At 47.2% G+C, this 23,882-nt stretch overlaps 1 protein-coding gene across 1 annotated transcript; it reads left to right on the top strand.

The window, feature by feature from the left end:
* Positions 1-11,873: 11,873 nt before the first annotated feature.
* On the top strand, positions 11,874-14,577 carry LOC120658847 (cytokinin hydroxylase-like). The gene is made up of 5 exons (XM_039937000.1): positions 11,874-12,153; positions 12,254-12,486; positions 12,587-12,846; positions 13,357-13,783; positions 13,865-14,577. Exons 1-5 carry the CDS (start codon positions 11,874-11,876, stop codon positions 14,279-14,281), a joined length of 1,617 nt encoding a protein of 538 aa, XP_039792934.1. The 3' UTR covers positions 14,282-14,577.
* The last annotated feature ends 9,305 nt before the right edge of the window (positions 14,578-23,882 follow it).

The raw sequence follows: 23,882 nt of genomic DNA, 5'->3' as shown, positions 1-23,882 counted from the left end.
TCTTTCTTTCTCCAGCAATTCTATCTGACAAAGCCTCTGAACACACCTATTTTGCGATCTGGTCAGACCTGCTGGGCACCACTGAGGCCGATCAATGTTATCATGAACTGGCTCTCTATCTGGATCCCTATGCATCGACTGATCATCAGGAACTCTGTCATTTGCCATCTCCTCCAACCGCTCATTTGCAGGAATCCTTCCTCCCGTAGGGTCACACAGCATGGTCCTGCCCCCCAGCCGATCATGCACTGAGACCCTGCCCCCCAGCCGATCATGCACAGGAGTGCGTCTTTCATCACCCCTCTCCCTGATGATCGGCCCTCGAGGCCTATGGTCGACACGTGGCTTCTTGTATGATCAGTCATCACAGTAGAAATCATTGCACTCAGGACAGTTATCCACTGTCGGCAGAGTCAATCTTTCCTCCCAACATACACAAAGAAAGGACAGCTCCAATGCCCCTCGTTGCGTCGTGCAGTTTCTTCTCTATACCGACGAGCTTGCTTGCCCCACTGTAGATGGAATAAAGAACTCTAGAGGCATACCAAGACCAGTAGCAGGGTCCCATCCTACAGGATATCCTGGCATGAAGCCCCCTTGCACAGATGTGGTCATTGGTGTAGAGTTTATAAACACCGGGATAAACTGAGGTGGCACTGTCAAACTGATCGGCTGTGAAATTCCAATGCTCCCTTCTACTTGACTCTGGGGAACAATTGGTGGCACTATCGTAACCGATCCGGTAGGGGCAAAAACCATCTAGCTAGCCTGCTGGTAAGCTGGCCCCATGTATCCTTGTAATCCCCCTTCATGCAGTGTCTTGACCACAACATTATGAACAGAATTGGTCATAATGGGTGCGTGACTGACAAAAGCCTGCTCGACCGCTTGATGCACCATGTCCAGTACTTTGTTCTCACACTGCGCCTCGGTCAAGGGCTGGAGAGTAGGGAAATCAAATTTTTTGATCACCTCTCCAGTCCTGGTCGCACTGAAGGATTTAAGGCACTCTTGTTCATAAGCTTCCATAGCCCTCTTGAGCTCTGCCTTCTGTTCATCCTTCAGCTTGTCTTTGTCCACCGGGACGTAGTTGTCCTCGTTGACTTCAGACTTTGACATGTTGAGATTCTTCTTGTCCCACCGGGCGTGCCAAAAGATGTGTTGACGCGAAAAGGTCACACACCAAGCCCGAGAGCACCATTCGCCAAGCTCAGACTGCAAATGCTTCAAACCGAGGCGTGCCAGTCAATTTGACCTGTAAATTGACAAAGAATCAACAAACCGTCAAATTCGAGAGGGTATCGGCTGGATTTCCGAATGACTCTCATGCAGCGTATCAGCAAGGCACTGCCGATACAGAAAACGACAATAGATCGGGCGGGGTAAACAAGTATTAAAAGTGATCTGCAAGAGATGAGCAAGAAGCTGCCGATATCGATAACAACAGACGGCTAGATCCAACCGACACGTGCCAAGAGGCAGTGCACAAATCCACGGATGTATGGATCTAAGCAAAGCTAAGCTCACAACAGATCTAATCGGCTCTGCAAGATTTAATGTGACAACAAGAGAACTAACAGCTGATTAAATGGATTATGAGCCGGATAAATTGTGAATAGATCTAAACGAGAAAACAGCGATGCGCCAGAGATCAAAGCTTAGATAATTTTGATAACTTTTGAATAGATCTGAATGAAGCAACAACGATACGCCCGTAAGCTAAAGCTTAGATTTACTCGATAAACGAACACTTACCAGCAAACTAAGTCACTCGAATGTGAGGTTCCTTGATCGGCTTGAAAGAAATCACAGAAAAAAATAGCGAAGTCGCCGACAGAAAAGTAAATTGCAAGAAATTGTAAAGTTGTGTTTGTTGGATGTGTATCAATCTTTTACAAAGACCGAGGGTACATATTTATACCCCACGCTAACCAAATCCTAGCCGATTACAGCAAAACACAATCTTGACACAAAAGAAAAAAACTATTCTAAACAAAATATCGCCTGCCAAACTGGGACCCAACGAAATCTAGTCAACTTAATCTCCCACCGATCAACAGGATCTCCAAACGGCGAACCATCAGCCTATCAAATCCAACGCTTCCCTCCAAACAACAACCTTTTCTCCTTTTCAACACTCAATCCTGACATGTGTCAAAATCTGGTGTCAACATGTTTCTTAGGAACTGGATCAGTCTAGCCTCCTCGGCTTCCTCTAGCCCCTAGCCGATGATCACCGTGCGATCTGAGACGTCTTCGCAAAGCGGGACCTTCTTTGTGTGTTCTGTAGGCGTGACCCCCTCCGGCTTGTATGCTTCATCGGGCTTCGGAGACATCCCCTCATCCTCTTCTTCTTCTGCTTCTACGGCTTCGATTGCATGAACATTTTTCATTGCATATGCCGCATTGTCTTCGCATCTGCGTGTTTCTTCTTGGTTGCCGAGGATCGTGATGATCCCTCCGGCTGTTGGCAGCTTCATGCAGAGGTATGCCTAGTGGATGACTGCCGCGAACTTGATAATGGTGTTGCGGCCGAAGATGGCGTTGTATGGATAGTTGATGTCTACCACGTCGAAGGTGATGGCCTCCGTCCTCTGCGTGTTCCCCACGCTGAAGGTCACATTCAATTCAATTTTGCTGAGGGCCTCTATTTTCTTTCCGCTGAAGCCGATGGGAGGGTATTGGGACTTGTGCAAGTTTGGTTGTGTCAGGCCCATCTTGACAAAGCCCTGCTAGGTGATGATGTCCGCGGAGCTGCCATTGTCGATGAGGATGTGACCTACGTCGTTTTCGGCGAAGTGCACGGAGTTTTTTTTTTGCCGATGTTGGCTCGGATGACGAGGGGGTTGTTGTGTGGGTAGTGTTGAAGCCTGAGGTCGGTTTCAGAGAATGTGGTTGGGACATGGGACGAAGGAGTGCGGAAGTGCTTGCCTTCGCACACATGTGAGACTGTGTGGAGGTATTCTTTCCTCTGCCGCTTCGTCTAGTGTACAGGCTCGTTTGATCCACCGGAGATGGCGTTAATGACATTCACCATGCCTCCAGCAGAATCATTGGCTCTTTCTGGGACTTGGCTTGGCTCTAGCTTTGGTGGTGGGGAAGGTAGGTGGGGGTTTGCGCTGCGGGTGGTTGCTGCCACGCTTCTTGTGGCGCCGAAGGGGTGTGGGTTTGTGGTATTTGGGGTGCCGAAGGGGCTGGTAGGCCTGGAGGTGTGTATGTGGGGTTGTAGTGGAATGCTGGGAGGGATGAAGAGAGTGTGGGGTATGCCGAAGTCCAGTGACGTTGTTGCGAAGGCTGCCACTGTGTGTGTGTGGGGGGGGGGGGGGCAGGCCTCGCGGCTGGTTGTTATAGGTGGTGTAATTGACAGGCTTCGGCGGCTAAGTGTTGCTTCGGTCAAATTCTTCTTTCTTTTCTTTGACAAGGGGGCAATCGAAATCGCTCGTCGAATGCCCCTTGTCCTTGCCATGGATGCAGCAATATGGAGTTTTCTGCCTTCGGCTGGTGTTGTCTCCGCGGCCGCGGTTGGTGTTGCTTCGGTCGCTCCTCCCTCCTCTATTGTTTTGAGGCCGGGAGTCGCGCGCTTCGTCACCGGAGACCGTGTTCACGGCCTTCACAGTCTTCGTCTGGTCGAGCTGGTGTGGTTTCGACCATTCGCGGTTCCGCGTCCGCTGCTCGTTCATCCCGTCAAGTCTTCGCCGCTTGCCCTTGTCCGAGAAGCAGTATTCTTGCATTATCTCAAAGAGCTTGTCGATGGTCTTCGGCTTGCGGCGCTAGTGGTACTCTCCGCACAGCCCGAGGCTTAGTCCCGCGACGGCAGCGTCGATGATTATTTTCTCGGCCACCTCTGGAGCCCTCGCGCGAAGCCTGACAATATGGTGTAGGTACTCTTGTAGGCTGGAGCTTCCTTGCTTCAAGTTGTGGAAGACGCATAATGTAATTTCGTCAGGCTTCGGCGCTCGGAATGCGGCGGTCAGCTCTGCCCGTAACTGGTCCCATGCGCTGATTGGCCATTTGGGAGGTTCGAGTTCCAGTGCTGTGCGAGGCCCCTCAAGGAGAGGACGAGGGCTTTGACCTTGCAGGCGAGGACTTCTCCAGTTGCTTCGACTGCAGCTTCATACTTGAGTAGGAATTCTCTAGGGCCGGAGTCTCCGTCTTACTGCGGGAGGATGACCGGGTTGAAGCACGGCGACCATTGGAGCTCTTTGAACTCCGCGGAGAGAGGGGTACTGAGGCCTCCACGGTTCCGCCAATGCTGCTGCTGCATCATGATGTACTCGCCTTCTTCTTCGTCTGAGTACATGTCTTCATCGAGGATGATGGGTCGTGGGCGAGGCCTGATAGGTTGATGAACGTTCGGGGCCGCGGGCGCCGGCTTCGGGCGAGGGGCCTAGTCTTGCTGTAGCATCGCCATGCACTGCTGGATTTGCTGGCGCATCTCGTTGCAGCAAAGCTCTTCTTTCAACTTGTTGAGCTGCTCCTGCAACTCTTCGGCGGTGAGTGCTCTTTACTTTCCCTTCGCTCTTGTTGCCATTGTTGCGGCCGACGGATCAGCCTGGGCTGCCGCCTGCCTGGCGTACGCGACCTCTCCGCGAGGCGCGCGTCGATTCTTCTCATGGATTGGATGTCTTCGGTCGCGATGCCCATGTCGTGGAGCTCGATCTCGAACTCCCCATCGGCGAGGTGGTCAACCGAAGTGTCTTCGCTGTTGACGGCGTTGTTGGTCGTGATGATGGCGTTGTCCGTCGAAGTGGGAGGCTCCGTCGAAGCACTAGTGTTGGTCTTCTTCGCTGCCATGTGGTGTGTCGGAACGAACCGCGGGTGGGCGCCAAAACTGTTGGTGGGGGATACCCTTCGGAGTGAAGGCGTATCACAATAGCTCTGAGACTGGAGGGCGAAGCCTCCTTCACAAGCAGCGCCACAGACAATGGCACGAAAATTAATGCAAGTGTAATAACTTCTTGTATTCAATGCCCCATCAACTGCAGTTATACGGGTATTTATAACCGATGGTTTACCTATCCGTCAACCTAGATTCTCCATAATGCCCTCTAACTGCTAGATTCTAGGAATATTCCACGGGCAATTTTGTAACATCACAACAGTGGCAACGGTAGTGGATTACAGCTAGGCCTGCAAGTGGGCCTCCTTCTACCTTTGCGTCCTTCACCGCCCTACTCCGCGCCAGACCTTCGAGTCCACGCTCTGGCGCTCTTGTTGTCGAGCCTTTAGTCTTGCGCCTTCGCCCGCGTGCCTTCGCTGCTCAGTCTTTGTCCGCCTTGGCCCGCGCCAAGTCCTGTGGATGATCCCCCCTCGTAGCGACATGGCTTCGCTTCGATGTCTTCGGGAAAGACTTCGCTCTGCGACTTCGACGCCGTGGCTTCACATACACATCTTGTCCCCGGGCTCCGGACCTCGAGCGCTGCACCTTCGCTCGTCGTACCGAAGGTGACTCCCCCAACAGGAACCAGCGCGTAAGGAGGAAGTGTTAAAAAAAAGAATGAATAAAAAAATAGATTAGTATCATTGCAAATATGCATGAACGAATACGTAAGAGAATTGAGTATCTTTGTATTAAGATAGAGAGTTTGAAAGATGACTACAATTCGCTGAAGCGCTTCCTATCTATCAGGTTTGTGTTACATGAATGCAGGGGCTGAGCTGTAGCTTCTTACGAGGGTCCACTGACCCCAACGAATTTTGTAAAATGCAATGGAAATCATTCCTCACGCTTACTGCCTGTGCTTGATGACTTCATCATTTGATACACATGACCCCCCTGAGGTTGTGGCGTGGCTTCGCCTCTGCATGAATGCAACAACCCAAAAAAGAGAAGAGTTACCTATTTGAAAACGAATTACTTGCTCCTACCAGGGGCGGATCCAGCATCAGGTCTAGGGGGCTCCAGCCCCCCAAACCCCAAGAAACAATGGAGCGACCCTCCATTTTTGAGAAGAAAGGAGGAAGAAGGGGAGGAAGAAGAAAGGGAGGGAGAGGAAGAAGAAATCAGCCCCTCCTTTAATCAATCCAGGATCCGCCACCAGCTCCTACAACCTAGCTCTACAGCTCCCGCTGCGACACAGAACTCAACATCTGTTCAACTGATCATGTTGCAGACAACCCCTCATGTGCTTGCTTGTCCACGGCAGTCGTAGTTGCTCCCACCGATCTTGTGGAGTGCTACCAGCCCTAAGGTTGCTTACCAAAAGGTACAGGAACGAGCTGGACAAAATGCTGGTAGCTCGTTAACTCGGTCGGCTCTGCTTGGTGCAATTTACTAACGAGCTGAGCTGAACTTTTAGCTCGTTAGTATAACAAACGAGCTCAAGCTGGTTCGCGAGCTCAACGAGCTGCCCGTACTAGCATGCCGCCAGCCCAAACATGGCCCAATAAATCCCACGACCCATTTACGTGCTTTTTTCATTTTTATATTTTAAAAAAAACAAAATTTAAAAAATATATGCCGAATAGGGAAATTTTCAAAAATGGGTGTCTGTCGCCGATGGGCGACAGGACCTAAATGTAAAAAAAATTATATTTAGGTCCTGGCGCCCAGGGCGCTTAAACAGTTAATTTGTAAAATCAATATAAAATCTTAGAAAAATAATAAAAATACAAACTCAACTGTTCTGGATTCTATGAAACAAGATCTACAACTTTTGTTACATAAAGTTTTTCATTTGATCAATGTATCTTGCTCTATTTTAAATACCAGTTTAATGCACTTTTATTTAAATCTCAAGATCCATCCTTTGGATGCATGTCATCTTTGGCCAGAGTGTTGCATATGGTGAGAATAGGCTTGTACAAAATTGGTAGTCCCAGAAAACATTTCTAGAATAAAATTTTAAATTAGATCTTGCAATATGTCTAGTTTAAATGGGTTATTTATCCATGCTGCTATACTGAGTATTAGAAGCAATAACTTTTACAGTACCATTATTTTATTTCCTAAGAGTTATAAAAAAAGTTTGGTAAATTTTAGATAAGCACAACTAGACCAAATGAATTATTTCAGATTTTTCTAGGTACAAGAACTATTTTTCTTGATTTAGATACATTGATCAAATGAAAAACTTTATGTAACAAAAGTTGTAGATATTATTTCATAGAATTTAGAACAATTAAATTTGTATTTTTTCGATTTTTCTACGATTTTATATCGATTTTACAAGTTTACTATTTAATGTGCCCTGGGCGCCAGGACCTAAATGTAATTTTTTTTTACATTTAGGTCCTGTCGCCCACTGGATGGGCGACAGGCACCCTGTCGACCATTAGGGGGCGACAGTCACTCATTTTTGAAAATTTCCCTATTCGACATATATTTTTGAAATTTTGTTTTTTAAAATATAAAAATAAAAAAGGCCCCATTTACCGGCTGAATCATAGAGCCACTTGCCCACTTGAATAGTTCACTCCGGAGCGTTCCAATTCCCGTCACCCCTCACCCCCCCTCCTCTAGTCGCACCATCAATGATGATCGCCGGCTCACCGCCGCATCGATCATTCGGGGGTAGGGGCCGGGGGCAGGGAGGTGGAGGCGGGCCACTGCAAGGTCCACGGCCCCCCTTTAGCCTCCCACGTGGTCGTTCTCCTTCGGCCTCCCGACTCCCATTTTCTCCCTCCAGGTCACCTTGCCGGGCCGCTGGGGCATCAAGCGCCGACACTAGGTCCCTGGCTCGCCGCCCACCACCTCCCCTCCCCCTGCAGACTCCCTTGTCGCTCCCCTCCGGCCATGGGAGGCTCCGCCAGGAGCTGCCATGGAGGAGGAGCACGAGAAGCTCATATTGACGTGCTCACGAGCTGGACCGAGCCGAGTTGAGGAACCCCTTTTCTGCTCATTAAGATAACGAGCGGAGGCGAGTCAGCTCATTATCTTAACGAGCCTAGCCAAGGCGGCTTGTTATCCAACCCTAAAGAATGATCAACCACAATTGCTTGGTGAAGGAACAGAAGATGAAGAGGTCCTTACTTGTTTCTGGTTCCTGGTCACACAGATAACAATTCGCCACCGTATAGGCGATGCCGTGCCTGTGCTGACGGTCAGCAGTCCAGTGTCTTCGTTTGAATGCAAGGCAGAAAAGCTTCACTTTCAACTGCGCCCAAGTTTCCAGATTAACTTGTGGCCATGCAGAGGGATGGATCCTTGATGTAGCGTTTTGTACGTCATCTTTGCCATGTATTCTCCGGTGGATGTCCAATGCTACAATAATTTGGGCCTTATTTAGATGCACAGTGTAAAGTTTTTGAAAGAATTTTTTTTCACATTTGAAGTATTAAATATAGATTAATCATAAAACTAATTAAAAAAACTCATCTGTAAATTACGAGATGAATTTATTAAAACTAATTAATCCGTCATTAGCACACATTTATTGTAGAAATTATTGTAGCAATTTAGTGTCTAATCATGACCTAACTAGGCTCATTAGATTCGTCTCATAATTTATAAGCAAACTATGCAATTAGTTTTTTATTTTATCTAGATTTAATACTTCATACATGTACCACACAAATTCGATACAATAGTTTTGGAATTTTGAATTTGCATCTAAATCAGGCTTTGGGCAGGATGTCATTCTGCAGCTGGATGGAGACATGGAGTCAGTCTGTTCCACAACTGTAGGTATTCAAAATGACAGACCGGCGTGGACTAGGCAAATATTCTTCAAAGCAAGAAGGGCACGGGAATAAAAGAAAACGACCGGTGTTGTCGCAAACAAAGTGCAAGGGAAAAATACTGCACTGTTCAAAACAAGGATTCCATGAGAACAGGAGTAAATTCTAAGTTTGGTACCATTGGAAACACGCACCGATGACAAGAAACGAGCGTAGCGTATAAGAACCCACAGCTTGAAAACAGCAAGGCCGTGCCGCGTATATGACATCGAGAAGCATTGCATCACAAGGCGTTTTCCCCCCGAGCCGAGCAGTGATCTGGAGCGAGCAATGCTGACCATGGAAACGCCGACGCACCGACGGCGACGCAGGCGACCGGGACAGGGGAAGCCGGAGGGAGGATGCGCCGATTACTCCCTGCAGCTTCGTTCTGACCAAGTTGGGTTCCTGAACTTTCTCGCCGTGATGTCGCGCATGAGTCATGCATGTTTCATCATCACCGCGCGAATCCTGCCTTGCAGAGCGAGATGCTCATCAGTTTCGTTCTGCCGTCAATGGTGTACCTGTACTCCCTGCACGTGTGCGCACGGCACGGTGCTGTAAGAGCGACCTGCGTCAACCTGACAGATCCGTCGAACTGTCAATTTGGTCTGACCGTCTGAGGAGAACCGCGTCTCACCAAGCAGTAATCGCCTGCGACCTTTCAGAGCCATCAGCTTCCAGGTGCAGCTGCAGCAGATACAGCGAAGCTCAGGCAGAGCCCCCGGCCTGACCCAGGCGGCGGCCGGCGGCAAGTCATGCACGCCCAGGAATGGAAACTCCCGCGTTCCAATTATTGTGACAGCTTCATGAGGGATGATGATCTTTCCTTTTTGTCGCGCACAAGTTTGGATATGATATCCTACGACAAAATTCGGATGCAACAGAAAAGCAGCATTTCTTCTTCTGGCACTGCCAACCCATCCTCCTGAACTTGTCACAAAGAAAGAAGGAAAGAAAGCAAAAAAGCTCATCCTCCTGAATTTCAGAAACTTTCAGATGGTTCAGTAAGTACTACAAAACCCTCCCGAAGTCTGAAATGTTCACATGACTCGACACAAATGCTCTACTATCTCCTGAGGTCTGACCATTGCATATGTGCAAGTATAATCGGTCCTGATCTGAAGGTAATCAAGTTGTAATTGGCATCAGCATTTTGCCGGTGCACCGACTTCTTCCATCTCTAGTTCATTCAGACAAAAATAAAAAGGACTAGCGTCAATCGGCTACAGCTCATCCACGCTGTATTCTGTTCGTACTGATCTTTCTACATATATATGTTAGCGGATTCACTAAACAATGGGCATATGAGGGGCTACACCTTTTGTATTCTTGCCCAAAAGCTTAACACCAGATGAATTTTAATTTCTCCAAGTTGCAACCGGTGCAGAGAACTAGGCACTTGCCGCGAAACAAAATTGCTCTCCCGTCTGTTCCCATCCCTGCATCTTTCTGGCTTTTGTGAAGCTTTTGCTGCGCTGCAATAATCTATGCCTCTTATCAGAAGCCTTTGCTTCAGAATCATCTGTGGGTGAAAGTGCAGGAGATGGAGAATACAGAATAAAGGCACTCCCTGAATGAGATTGTTTAAGGGATTGACCAGTCCATAGACACACTAATGATACTCTAAACTAAGCCTGCAATCCTGCAGGCTGCTGTCTAGGCCTTACAATTAGAACATTTGGTGCAATCACAGGCAATGTTCTGTCCTTAGTGCTTGATTTTGGAACTTGCCCATGGAGGTCGCTTTGCCCATCTAATACCATATACTACTTGTCCCTTCTGCAATGCAGGAGGCAATACATGCAGGAAATGTCCCTTTTACAGGTTTAACGCTCATCTAAAGAGATTAGCGTGGCCATGTAGATTAATTGTATCATGTCATACATTAGGCCTACTACTCAGTGAGTGTATAATTTTGTATGACTAGAGTGGTAGTGGCACTTGAATCTCTAGGATCTTGGCACCTGGTCTCTGACTGTCTTGAAGTAAAGTGTGGCTATGGCGCCTACAGATGTTACCAGTTAAGAAATCTTCATGCCAGGCAATATACAAATGACTTTTATAAGGGATGCGCTGCTACTTTTTCATAGTGGCAAAAGATATTTTGCACACATCAGTTGGTGCTAAATTAATGAGTATACTTGGCTATCCTGTATTTCAGTACATCCCCAAAATTCAGCACATCATTTTTATTTTTAAAAAGAGAATCCTCTCAGATTTATGCATTAATTGTTAGTGATAGATAAAAGAAACAAACATATATGATTTACCACCATCTTATTCGATGAGGTCACATGAGAGCAACTCCAGCAGGCCCTCTATCAAACCCCCTACCCCAAATTTGAAGGGTGAAATCAAGAAAAACAACTCCAGCAGGCCCTCTACTTGAATCCCTAAACTTGGGAGGCCTCCAAATCTCCCCCCTCCACCCCCTAGCCCTGGGGGTCTCTAGGGAGCCCTCCATCCGTGGGCCCCACTCACCAGCCCCTCTAGACTTAGATGAGGGCTCAAATATGAGGGCTTCTGCTGGAGTTGGATGTATTATTTGGAGGGTATGAGATGGAGACCAGCCCCCAAAAACTATATGAGGGCTGTGATTTGGGGGCTATTGCTAGAGATGCTCTGAGGCAACCAAGTGACACCACCCAAATATGGAAGATTTAAGAGTAGATTTAATAAAGATTCAGAAAATTGCTCCCTCTGTATTTATAACATTATTCTTTTTTTACAAGCATGTTTTCTAAGGGTTACCCATTGAGCCCCAAAAAAACCCATTAATTTTACAAATGAGATTAAGTGACTCCAAATTGCGTCACGTCGAATAATAAATTTTTCTTTCAAAAAAAAGTTACGTGATGTTTGATTTTATGCCAAATTTATCTCATCAAGCCTCACCAAAATTAGCACGCTAAAACACCGCAACCAAATTGGAGAAGCCACAACGTTAGCCCAAATTTTCTAAAATATGGAAGCAAATTGAATGCTTCCAAATCCAATCCAAAAAGAATAAGAAACATTTATCATCTGTAATAAATGGAATATCACATAGCCAAATCTGCCCCTCCAGCTCCAGGCCAGCACCATAAAGATTGTGCTTATATATAGCCCGGACGCCGATCGACATCCTACACTACACATCGCAGGCCGCCGTCGTTAGCTGGCCACAATTCAAGGCCCTCCCCCATACCTTGGTCTCTCGCCGTGTGCCTGCAATGGCGTTTGTGACGCTGCTGGTGATCGCCTCCCCTGTCCTGGCGTTGCTCCTGAGGGCGGCGTGGGTGGCCCTGTCCTGCTACCTCCTGACGCCAATGAGGATCCGGCGGGTCATGGCCCGGCAGGGCGTGCGCGGGCCGCCGCCGCGCCCGCTCATCGGCAACCTCCGCGACGTGTCGGCGCTGGTGGCGCGGGCCACCGCCGGCGACATGCCGGCCCTGAGCCACGACATCGTCGGCCGCCTCATGCCGCACTACGTGCTCTGGTCCAGGACATACGGTGAGAGAGGCGCCCACGCCACGCCCGGGCGCCGCATTGCGCCCGCCGCTGACCGCGCGTGCTGACGACGGGTGGAATGTTCTTGCTTGGCCGCGTGCAGGGAAGTTGTTCGTCTACTGGTACGGCAGCGAGCCGCGGCTGTGCCTGACGGACGCGGCGATGATCAAGGAGTTCCTCTCGTCAAAGTACGCGGCGAGCGCCACGGGGAAGTCGTGGCTCCAGCGGCAGGGGACCAGGCACTTCATCGGCCGGGGCCTCCTCATGGCCAACGGCGCGCGCTGGTCGCACCAGCGCCACGTCGTCGCGCCGGCGTTCATGGCCGACAAGCTCAAGGTGCGCCGCCGCCGCCACCGCCGCCGCTCGCATTGTGTGTTGCTTCTTCCTTTCTTCCGGATCTGTCGGCGGTTGCTGACGTGAAGTGGCCGTGCTGCAGGGGCGCGTGGGTCACATGGTGGAGTGCACGAAGCAGACGATCCGGGCGCTGCGCGAGGCCGCGACGGCGCCGCCCCCCGGCGGCGCGCGGCGGCGCGAGGTGGACATCACCGCGTACATGACCCGCCTGACCGGCGACATCATCTCCCGCACGGAATTCGACACGAGCTACGAGACGGGGAAGCGCATCTTCCACCTCCTCGAGGACCTGCAGCGCCTCACCGCGCGATCCAGCCGCCACCTCTGGATCCCCGGCAGCCAGTGAGTCCTCGAGACCTCCTGATCGCCGCCGGCCGCTCAGCTCTTTGTCTCGTAACCCGTGCACCTACGCAAGCACAGCGCACACGCTCGCTCCCATACCTGGCCTTTCGTCGCTACCCCTGTCCCGGTCCTCCGCCTGCATCTGCGCAGCGTACGCAGGCCGGCCCTCCGGCTTGAACTAACCTTATGCTACTCCATGGATTAAACTAAGCTAATCCGGTTCGCTCCTGCTGCTAATCACGCCTAGGCGATCGATTAGTTAATTGATTCTGTAGTGTGGCGTTCCGTCGCTGTCCGGCTAGTTTTGGACCCTGGCCTCTTCAAAAAAAAAAAAGTTTTGGACACTGGCATGCACACGGACTCGAGGCCGAGGCAAACGATTCCATCTCCCATTGCCGTACGCCTGTCAGCACATTTTTGTTTGTTTGTTTTGGACATGCACACAGTAATAGCTTGCTTTGGTGTTGACTGACGTACGTGCGCGTCTGGAATTGTCTGGACGTCGTGCAGGTACCTCCCGAGCAAGTACAGGAGGGAGATCAGGCGGCTGAACGGCGAGCTGGAGGCCGTGCTGACGGAGTCCATAGGGCGGAGCCGGGAGATCGCCGACGAGGGCCGCACCACGTCGGCCTACGGCCGGGGGCTCCTGGCCATGCTGCTGGCGGAGATGGAGAGCAAGAAGGACGGCGCGGCGGGCGGCGGCGGCGGCGCGGCGAGCCGGCGGCAGCAGCAGCAGTTCAGCTACGACCTGCAGCTGGTGATCGACGAGTGCAAGACCTTCTTCTTCGCGGGGCACGACACGTCGGCGCTGCTGCTCACCTGGGCGCTCATGCTGCTCGCCACGCACCCGGAGTGGCAGGACAGGGCCCGCGCCGAGGTCGCCCGCGTCTGCGGCGACGCCCCGCCGTCCTACGACGACCTCTCCAAGCTCACCGTGGTACGTCCGTCCGCCCGGCAACGTCCGTCCCGACTGTTCTGTTCGATCGCCATTGCCGACGTCCTGCATTTACTGCTGCAGCTGCAGATGATCATCCACGAGACGCTGCGGCTGTACCCGCCGGCGACGCTGCTGCCGCGGATGGTGTTCGAGGACATCCGGCTCGCCGGCGGCCTCCACCTGCCCGCCGGCCTGTCGGTGTGGATCCCGGTGCTGGCCATCCACCACGACGAGTCCATCTGGGGGCCCGACGCGCACGAGTTCAAGCCGGAGCGCTTCGCCGCCGGCCGTCGCCCGGCGTTCCTGCCGTTCGCGTCGGGCCCGCGCAACTGCGTCGGCCAGGCGTACGCGCTCGTGGAGGCCAAGGTCGTGCTCGCCATGCTGCTGCAGCACTTCCGCCTCGCCATCTCCGACGACTACCGCCACGCGCCGGTGAACGTGCTCACCCTCCGCCCCAAGCACGGCGTGCCCGTCCACCTCCGCCCGCTGCGGCCGTGAGCGATCGAGAAGGCCCCCCACATTCCTTTCGTTCCTTTTGGTGCGCCGGCCGTGCGCGCCTTCTCCGGCTAGCTCCTGGCGTCCTGCGGCTGTGTAGAGAGTGGTTACAATTTTGTGATCTCCGGTTGGTCCCCGGCCTTGTCGCTGACATGTGGGCCAGCGTATCAGTTGTTGATCAAGGAAGTATGACCTGATGCAGCGTGCCATATGTGTGTAGGACGGAGCTTTCCGTACTGAGTTAGAGGACTTATATGTATGCAGATTAGTGACATAATAACATTGACTGATTACAAGAACTAGCACATGGGTTGGCATCATCGAGTGCTCTGGTTCTTTTCTAGATCATGCAGGTTAGATATTACAGGGGACTGAAGGGAGCAGGAATAGTAAATTTTGACAGTATTAGCAGGTGATAAGAAGCATGGCAGAGTGAATGGGACAAACTAAGCACTTATTTAGCACAGGTTCAATCAGAGATGCCAGCTTAATAAGATAACAAAAACAACCCGGCTGTACAACACTTGAGAGGATGCAAACTAAACAAGCAACGGCTGATCAAAGCGCTGGATTACTGGCGGCGGAAGGAGAGCATGTGAGCTGACCATCCCAGGGGCGCACACTGCCCATCTGCCGCTGATCAATGAACCGTCAGAGAAGACAGGATACTTTCAAATTTAGCGTGGTTGCAACTTGTGCCTAGAAATATTGACATTCTTGCTATGCGATTGTACACTTCATTTGTTACTTTCTTTTTTTAAAAAATAAAAATAAAGTAGGCGCTCTGCAGTTCAATTAATACGAAAGAAATTATGCACAAGAAATGTTAGCCCGATGAGGACTTATAAAAAGACTTCTAAGGGGCTAACCAACCCAAGCGACACGATTGAGCACAAGCATGACACATTGCCATAGGTTATCATTGCCGAGCATCGAAGCAAAGCTGCAAGAAGCTTCGACTTCCCATGGCAGGCCACCTAAGAACCATACACTGACGATCCCAAAGCAAGCGGCCACAAACCGGTTATCGTTCCCTTGCTCAAGCACCCCGTGAAGAGCAGCTCCGACTTCCGATCACGAACCGTGTCGCCCCCAACAGATGTAGACCCCAGCAGTGTCCCAGACTACGACGGAGGGGGAGGGTCGCCGCATGTCATCGTTGCCAAGCCATGTCTCCAACACAGTAGCTCCGACTTCACGTTGCAAAACCCGCCCCCACACGTCGACCAGATGCCAAGAAGTGAGATCATCCACCCAAGGAGACAACGACTCCACGACAAAATCCAAATGTGACGCATTCAGAAAGGGAGCGACGTCGATGACGCCACCATCACACGTCCATAATAGACCAGATTTTCACTCTAGGAGTCAACGCTAGGGGGAAAGCGGCACCTAACGGCGTCGCCGTTGCCAAAGATTTCGCCCAAGAACCCACTAGCGCGAATGTCGCTCCAAGAAGTCGAACCCCTCATCATTCATCACCTTCAACGCCATTGTCCCGCCTCCCCATGGAAGCCTCAAAAGAGGGGCATCAACGCGCTGGCTACACGTGGCAGCCGCACAGCTGCGTCATCCGCCACCCCCTCCGGCCAGGCAGCATAAAGGTTCGGACCTGACTCCACCGCTCACGTAACACCACTGCACTTCGAGGCTGTCACCGACCACCACTGCCGACACCAGTACCAGCCGCTTTCGCTTTAAGGCGCGTGCCTGGCCCCAGCGCCTAGCCGCCAGCGCCAACCGACATCTTTAGTACTCCGCGCCACCGCGCCGCCAACGTGGCCCCCGTCCACGCCCCGCAGGCAGCCACACCGGCTAAGGAGCAGCCGCACGACGTCCTGTAAGTTGCCGCACCATGTCCCGACCCCGCCATGCCCACGACGGTGCAAACCCCATGCACGCGTCATGAGAAGTCCCGCAGGTAGCCGCACCGCATAGATCCGGCCCCGGGAACGCCGAATCCGGTCCCCAGGACACCGCCGCCACTGCCTCGGGCTGCTGTCGTTGCCACCAAGCTCAGCACTGGGGCATTGTTGACCGGGGGGGTGGGGGGGTAGGAGCTCCCTAGGCTGATGGGAGACGCTGCGCCGCCGCCTTCCTACACTACTAGAAAACAAGCCTTAGATCCACCCCAAAAGTACCGGTATGGAGATGAACCGGTACCTATGCTAGCATAGGTACCGGTTCATCTCCATACGATACTTTTGGGGTGGATGAAATTTATGAATGAGCCTTAGGTACCGGTTGGTATTATCAACCGGTACCTAAGGCTCTCCATAGGTACCGGGTGGTAATTTTTATATTAGTACCGGGTGGTACCACTAACTGGTACCTATAGATGAGCCTTAGGTACCGGTTGGTGTTACCAACTGGTACCTTAGGCTCATCCATTGGTTACTTTAAAAGGAAAATATCTCCTACTCAATCAGAACAACTGTGTAGCTGAGATGGTAAAGGAGCAACGTGCGAGGCTAGAGGTCGCGAGTTCAAGTCCCAACCAAAGAGAATATTTTGCGTGAATTTTGAAGGCTTAGGCACCGGTTGTTTTACCCGGTACCAAAGGCTCAGCCTTTGGTACCACTTTGGGGGTACCGGTTCAAAAAACCGGTACCAAAGGCTCCTTGCAACCGGTGCCTTAAGCCGATTTTCTAGTAGTGCTAGCAGGCACACGGGCTTCTGTGCCCTACTCCGGCGGCGGCGAGGTGGAGGGGAGGCCGGGATGGGCGGGGAGAGGGGGGGAGGGGGAGGAGGGCGCCGCCCGAGTCGCCCATAAGGAGACAACGCAGGGGCCGGGTCTCTCTTACTTTATAGTTATAAGGGCATCACTAGTTATAAGGGCATTACTTTCTAGTTATAAGGGCACTACTACCACGTTATTCTTTGACTAGTGAAATTTACGAGAACCAAAACACATTATATATCATCGATACAGACAATACGTATACCACTAGATTTATCGGTACTTAATACTCTCTACGTTCCAAATTGTAGATCGTTTTAACTTTCTGGGTGAATCATCTTTTCATATATATGTATCTAGGCATAACATCTACATAAGTGCATATCAAATCCTAAATATCTAGAAAAGTTACAACAACCAATTTTTTTTTCCGAGGCAGCAACCAATAATTTAAAAATGGAGGGAATACTTCCTTAATCTGAATGGCCTTACTATAAACAACCTCTTGGATGGCCATAAGGTCAAGGGCTAAACATGGTCCCCAAAAGTCGGATCCGTCGCCAAGCGCGCGACAGCACGTGTGTGCGGGCGCCGATCCATTACTAGCTTGGGATCGGAGCAGCGAGAGAGTACCCCCCGCACGTACGCGTGCACGTGCCACACCACACACCTGTGATCGATGGGCAAGGCAACGATCAGGAGGAGCTAGTGCTACTGCGGCTTAAAAGGAAGGGCATCGATGCATTATACCGGCACCCTAGTGTGTGCGCCATTTAATTAACATATCGGCTGGGAATGGGATGGCATATATATCTATCTAACTGTCGACAAAAGCCCAAGCACTAAGCAAGCGAGAGGGAGAACCTTATCTTACCGGCTGCATGCTAACCACGGGTTAGTTAAATTAACCACCCCCGGACCCGGCTAGTAGTTCTTAATTACACACTACTGTGTCTCGGCTAGCTGTGGAGCATTACATTGGAGTGTTGGACCGAGCCTTTAGTTTGTAGTGCAAAGTGGGCGATCTTTAGTATATATAATCTCTTATATCTTATTAGAACATCTCCAGCTGTTCCTCAATAAATGACTCTTAATAAGATGGTATTGGGAGAGCCCAAATATCATTTTGTTTTTAGAATTATCTAGAGACATGATGCAACAGTCTTCAATGTCTCAACCCAACTCATCTCTGCAATGACATTGAACCCCTGCAGTAGGAAGGGATTGGGAAGGGGTACGGTATTTGGAAAGGGGGAGGGGCTCCTTTTGTTTTAAGGGAGGTAGCGAGTTTTTTTTTTTTTTGCGCATCTAAGAAGACTACTGTGATTGATAGATCAACTGAGGGACTGCTTGAACATGCGGAGTAATTAAAAACATAATAAGTAACAGTTGTTAAGATTAGGAGGGTTATTGAGAGATTGCTGGAGATGCTCTACTCCCTCTAGGACTGGAAAAAATTGTTGGATATTGACATGGTGATTTCATAAAGCTGTTTTTATTTTTCACTATATAGAACATGACTTTTTTAAATTTAAGTTGTGTTAGCGCCTTGGTTTAAATAAGACAATGGTTGACAATAATGTAATAATCGCGCATCCTGAGAGTGAACTAACCACATGTGTTTCACCATGGAAAGGCTTTAGCACTACATATAATACGATGAGCAGAACATTTATGCCAGCAACTATGTAATAAAGGCATCGTTAGTTGCTGTTGATCAGTTTACAAGGCAGTTGCTTTAGGTGATGCGACGGGCGGGCGCGGCCTGTGATTTGGCACCAAGTGCCAAGTTGCACATACAATTATATATATCTCGCCTAATTTAGCCGTGAAGGAGCTAGGAACAAAGTGTGGATGGTGCATGCAAGGGCTTTATAATGTCAACTTTTTGGGTAATGCAGAATCATTGCAACTTTTGCCTATGTAGGCATCGACGACCGATTTTATTATCAGCTACCTTAACATGGGCGATCGACCGTTTCAGGAAAAATGTGGGTGCGGTAAAACTAGCCGGATCTGTTTGGACCACGCAATTGTGGGCACAACTATGGCTACCTTTGTCTTAATCTATAAGTGAATGTCTGATGATGTATTGAGTAATAGTAGTAGTGTTAAACACTTCTTATGTTTCGACGTTTCAATTTTGTACCAAGCCAAAATTTTAAATTTTTGATCCAGTTCGTGGAGAAAAATATACTACAAACTACATAACCAAATAAAATGTACTGTAACGACATACTTTATAGTTAATTCGATGAAAGTGAATTTAATTGTAGATGTGGAGGCATTTAAAAAAAAGATCAAAGTTAGAGAAGTTTCACCCAGGACGAAACTAAAACGTTTTTCATTTAGGAACAGAAGGATAATAAAACATTCTGTCCAGCTTGAGCTTCATAAAGAAGCATAGCTACGTTAAATGAAACAACTAGAAAACATCATCGCATCCTGTGAGAATATCATGTCGTATATAAGGTGGGGTTGGAGAGAGAGAGAGGTTTAGCCATTGAAAGTGATAAAAGCCTGTTTCATAAAAATCTATTTGGAATGAATCTACGCATTTCACAATAACAAAAAGAAAAACAGTTACTATGAGAATCGACAAAACATTCCACCTAGGGCGAGCCTAACCAGTTGAGCTTTCAAGCTAGTAGGCAGGGAGGACATGGTTTTGGCCAGAGTTTATCTTCCAGAACATTAATTAATATAATGGATCCCCAAAACCATCTCTTTCATTTCTGTTTACGTTCTGTTTATTGAAGCTTCATAACTCACGAACCTCCGGTGATCCCGAACAAGTTTTATAAGAGCATGAAACTTCATCTATTATCTTATTATTTGGCCAACAGACGGAGGCTCCGCGTTCGCTCTCAAAGCCTAGAAATTCCCACGTTAATCGGAGAGAAATATAAAAAATAAAAATTATCCACCACTGCCATTATAATAGAAATTAGCCTAAAATACCCCTGTGTCTAATTAAAAGTCACCCACCAATACCATTATGTAAAATTAAATATAAAATACCATTTAGCTATGTATCAGTTATAAACATATACTATTGATAAAATCTAAAGCTAACAATAAAAACTAAAGCTAACAACAATCAAACTAACTAAAACGAAACTAAGAATAATTATATGCATAATATTATTAAAGCTCAACAAATCAAATTATTATTATAGATAGATCATATTTGAATTGTTTTAACCAACCATAAGACATAATTTACGATAATGAATTGGGTGATATATGGTAAAAAATAGTGTAATCTTTAAGTAAGGATACAACGACATGCAAATTTTTTAATTTTCAATACTAGCCGCGCAAATGCGCGGGCTATACACCTAGTTTTTTTTCATAATTTGTATATGGACATATAGGTGACAATGTTCCTCGAAAAAAATAAGCATACTAGTGACACAAGGGATAACACTACAGACCTAATTTTACTTGATGATTTATATTTAAGTGGCAAACGTCAGTAGTATCTTTGGTGAAAAATTCAAAACATCCGAAGCATTGTTAGTGTTTTTGAGAAAAACTTCTTATAAAAGATAAAAACTATCTAGAAATCTATTGGCCACCATTTGGAAAAATTAATAAAGAACACAAAACCTATCGGTATATCATAAATTAATGCTGGAAAAAATAATTTAAGTAGTTTAAAAGGGTCCAACACATATGGAAATTATCTTATCTTGCAGTAAACAGTATTAAAAGATAAATAAAACCATATATCTATTGTGTAAGTATTAATTACTAACCCTGTTTAACACTATTTGTCCCGTTCACATTCTTAGTCTTGAAATATAGTTTCACCCTAACATGGAAAAGAACTACTTGGAACCACTGTTCACCCACACGACTATTTAATTTAGCCTATTTACCCACCGTGAAAACCCTACATAGTGGCTAGCAGTGTTCAGCCATTTATCCTGTTTACTGACTGTTTAACCCATTTAAATAGTTGTTTAGTCCGAATAAAGAGCTAAACGGTAGGTGACTAACTGTTTAGTTTTTATCATTTAGACTGACACTGCTTGGAACCTAACATAAATGGGTACATTCATGGGGTTCCTATGATTTCTCTCTTAAGAAGGTCTAAGCAAACAAAAAGGTGTGGTTGCCCCTATCTTTGATCCGAGGAACACAATCTACCTATGCACTGCTAGCTATGCGCTGCATCGCATAAAATCCATCAGCCGGGATTGTCTTTTCCGAATCCGCCAGGAGCACCACACGGTCGTGCATGCCAATTGTAGAATCAATCATCGAGAATATGGCGAGCACTTGAAACTCCTGGTAACTACTACTGATCGATGGCTGTTGTGGCCCATCATGCCGCCTGACTAGATGGCCAAAGAACCCAGCTTTGTGTGATGCAACTTAGGTTTGTCTTGGCATGGAAAGAAAGATAGAGGGTTCCACTGTTCAGTTCTGGTTGTTGCACAGGATCTTTTGTCGCGCCCACAGACACAGGAACAACGAGTACATGCACGGATGTAGATTGTTCAGTGACCGTCTCTCTCAAAGCCGGTTTAATTCTTCTCAGCCATGAATGTAAATGCTCCACAGCTTAGAAAGCTTCCTAATAATCTGCTTCAACCCATGAGGAAAGCGAGACAGCTGGTTTTGAAAAGATTCTCCAAAATCTAACACTCGAGGTCCAAAAGAAAAGAGGAACACAACAAGACCAAAAAGGGGAGCAAAAGAATTCAAGAAGGGCATCAAAGTCCTGAACGGCTCTAGCTAGAGAATTCAGCCGGGAGCAAATTTGCTTCTTGGCGGCGAGTAAATCATACTGCCTGCCCGATTCTACGATCGTCGATATTTTATCATACGTCCTGTAGCTTCACTACCCTACTAACCTATAGTAGCATCGGACCACCGTTGTGATGAAACTACTGTCTTTGCAACTAAGTAACTTCGGGTAATAGGCGATGTTGTAGCACTTGCTTCAACATGGTAGTGAAGTTCTAAAAGGTAATCAGCATGTTGTTAGACATTGAGTTAAACTATCATTCCTTTTCGACACTGCTGTTCGTTCACTAATCCATGGAGGCTTCTAATCTCTTTTCTTAACAGAAATGATATGCAAATCACCTCCAAACATTACGAAATTTTTCCAGGTGAGACGGAAATGAACCTATTTTGCATGAAAATAGATATTGAGCAATTTAATTATTTAAATTAAAATTCACTAAATTAGGCTACTTTTGAAGATTATCTTAATTTTAGTGCACAAAAGTACTTCCAAAAAATGTGTAAAAAATACTAGATACCTCAATTGCATCATTAATTAATTTATAAAATAGTTATCCATAATAAATTTCAAAACTTATATTTTAGTTATTTAATAAAATGCCATTTCTTTACTTCAAAAATTATCTTTTGCAAATTATGATGGGCGATAAATTTGATAAATTATTTCATCAAGCAATAGGAAGATAAGGTATTTTCTTACATCTTTTGGAAGTATTATTGTGCCATAAAAATTCAGATAATCCTCAAAAGTAGCCTAATTTGGTGAATTTTAGTTTAAATATTTAAAATTCTCAATATCTACTTTTATGCAAACTAGGTTGATTTCCATCTCTTGTATAACTATAAATGGTTTCATGTTTTTTGGAGGTGATTTGTATGTTATTTTAGTAAAAAAAGGAGATTGTAAGCACCCATGGGTTAGTGTTCACGTCACTTAACTGATAGAACTGTTGCCGCAAAATTTGGTTTGGTGAATCTTGCGGAGCAACACACGCTAAGGCCTTTGGAGCTCTGCTTATCTCTAGTGCACCTACTTTTTAGATTCACGGTGTGCCATTCATTTAACCTGCAATTGATAAGGAAAAGAAATTTAATCGATAATTAACATGGAACCTATCGGCTGGTGTTCCGAATAGTTCCATGAAAAGTGATGTTGGCCATGAAGTCTGATACTTCGAAGGAATCATCAAGTATCTTGTTGAGTCTCATGCAGTAGCTAGAATTAAAAACAAATCAAATTATAAATAAATACATTGGTCACCATTAGTTGGATCAGATCTAACCGAGACAGCGCTAACAGTCAGGGAGATAAATTAAATAAAACTTGCAGATGAATCTAATTATAAAGAAATTTATTAATGATTCATAACTATGATCGGCCAAAATAGTCAATTGATAACTCGAGTCATAGCCGATCGAATCAAACCAACGAATCTAACTCAACCGCATCGCCCAAAGATCAGACCTAACCGAGATACGAGATAGTTTGAGATGATGAAATCGAGCTAAACGAATCAGACGACAAGATTGGCTATGTCATTGTACTTGATTTGAACAATTAATATAAAATGAAGATCACTAAACTTATTGACTATCGTGGATCTGCAATAAAGATGTTAGAAACCAGCCGATAGATCTTTGATCAACGTTAGATAAATTGTGAAATCTAAAAAAATATATAAAAAATCAGACCTAACTGAGACAGTCTTATGTGTAATCAATAGAAATCGATAACCCAGTAGATAAACTTAACGAAATTACTAGCTCTCGTTGGAGAAGGAAACCAATGAGACCCTATAGCACGCTCGCTGCATATATATGACATTATACTAAATAATATTTTTACAAATTGGTAGTCTAAATTCATCTTCTACATACTGTGTTGATGTCCGAAATTATTTATATTGTGTCGATTTGAAGTACTAACCATATTTATGTCAATCAACTAAAGCTTTCAGATAAACAAATTTTTTTCATTTTTTAAAAATACACAGACTCTAGCTGCTTTGGAGATGAAGTTGTTAGACGACTCAACAAGATCCAAGATCTACTATGTTCCTAGTGTCGTCCCTACAAGATCCAATGCAATATTCCAGGCGACATCGATCCAAGATCGATTTGGCTCCCATTGATCACACCTCCATCCCACATGCATGATGATTA

Source organism: Panicum virgatum, chromosome 2N, assembly GCF_016808335.1.
Source record: "Panicum virgatum strain AP13 chromosome 2N, P.virgatum_v5, whole genome shotgun sequence".
Taxonomy (NCBI): Eukaryota; Viridiplantae; Streptophyta; class Magnoliopsida; order Poales; family Poaceae; genus Panicum; species Panicum virgatum.
This window is presented reverse-complemented; position numbering and strand designations above follow the sequence as displayed.

Bases quoted from the DNA above. Each gene is read 5' to 3' on its own strand.
- LOC120658847 (XM_039937000.1), top strand. From the start codon at position 11,874: ATGGCGTTTGTGACGCTGCTGGTGATCGCCTCCCCTGTCCTGGCGTTG. The intron at 12,847-13,356 runs GTGAGTCCTCGA...GACGTCGTGCAG, and splicing joins CTCTGGATCCCCGGCAGCCA to GTACCTCCCGAGCAAGTACA. The intron at 13,784-13,864 runs GTACGTCCGTCC...TTACTGCTGCAG, and splicing joins ACCTCTCCAAGCTCACCGTG to CTGCAGATGATCATCCACGA.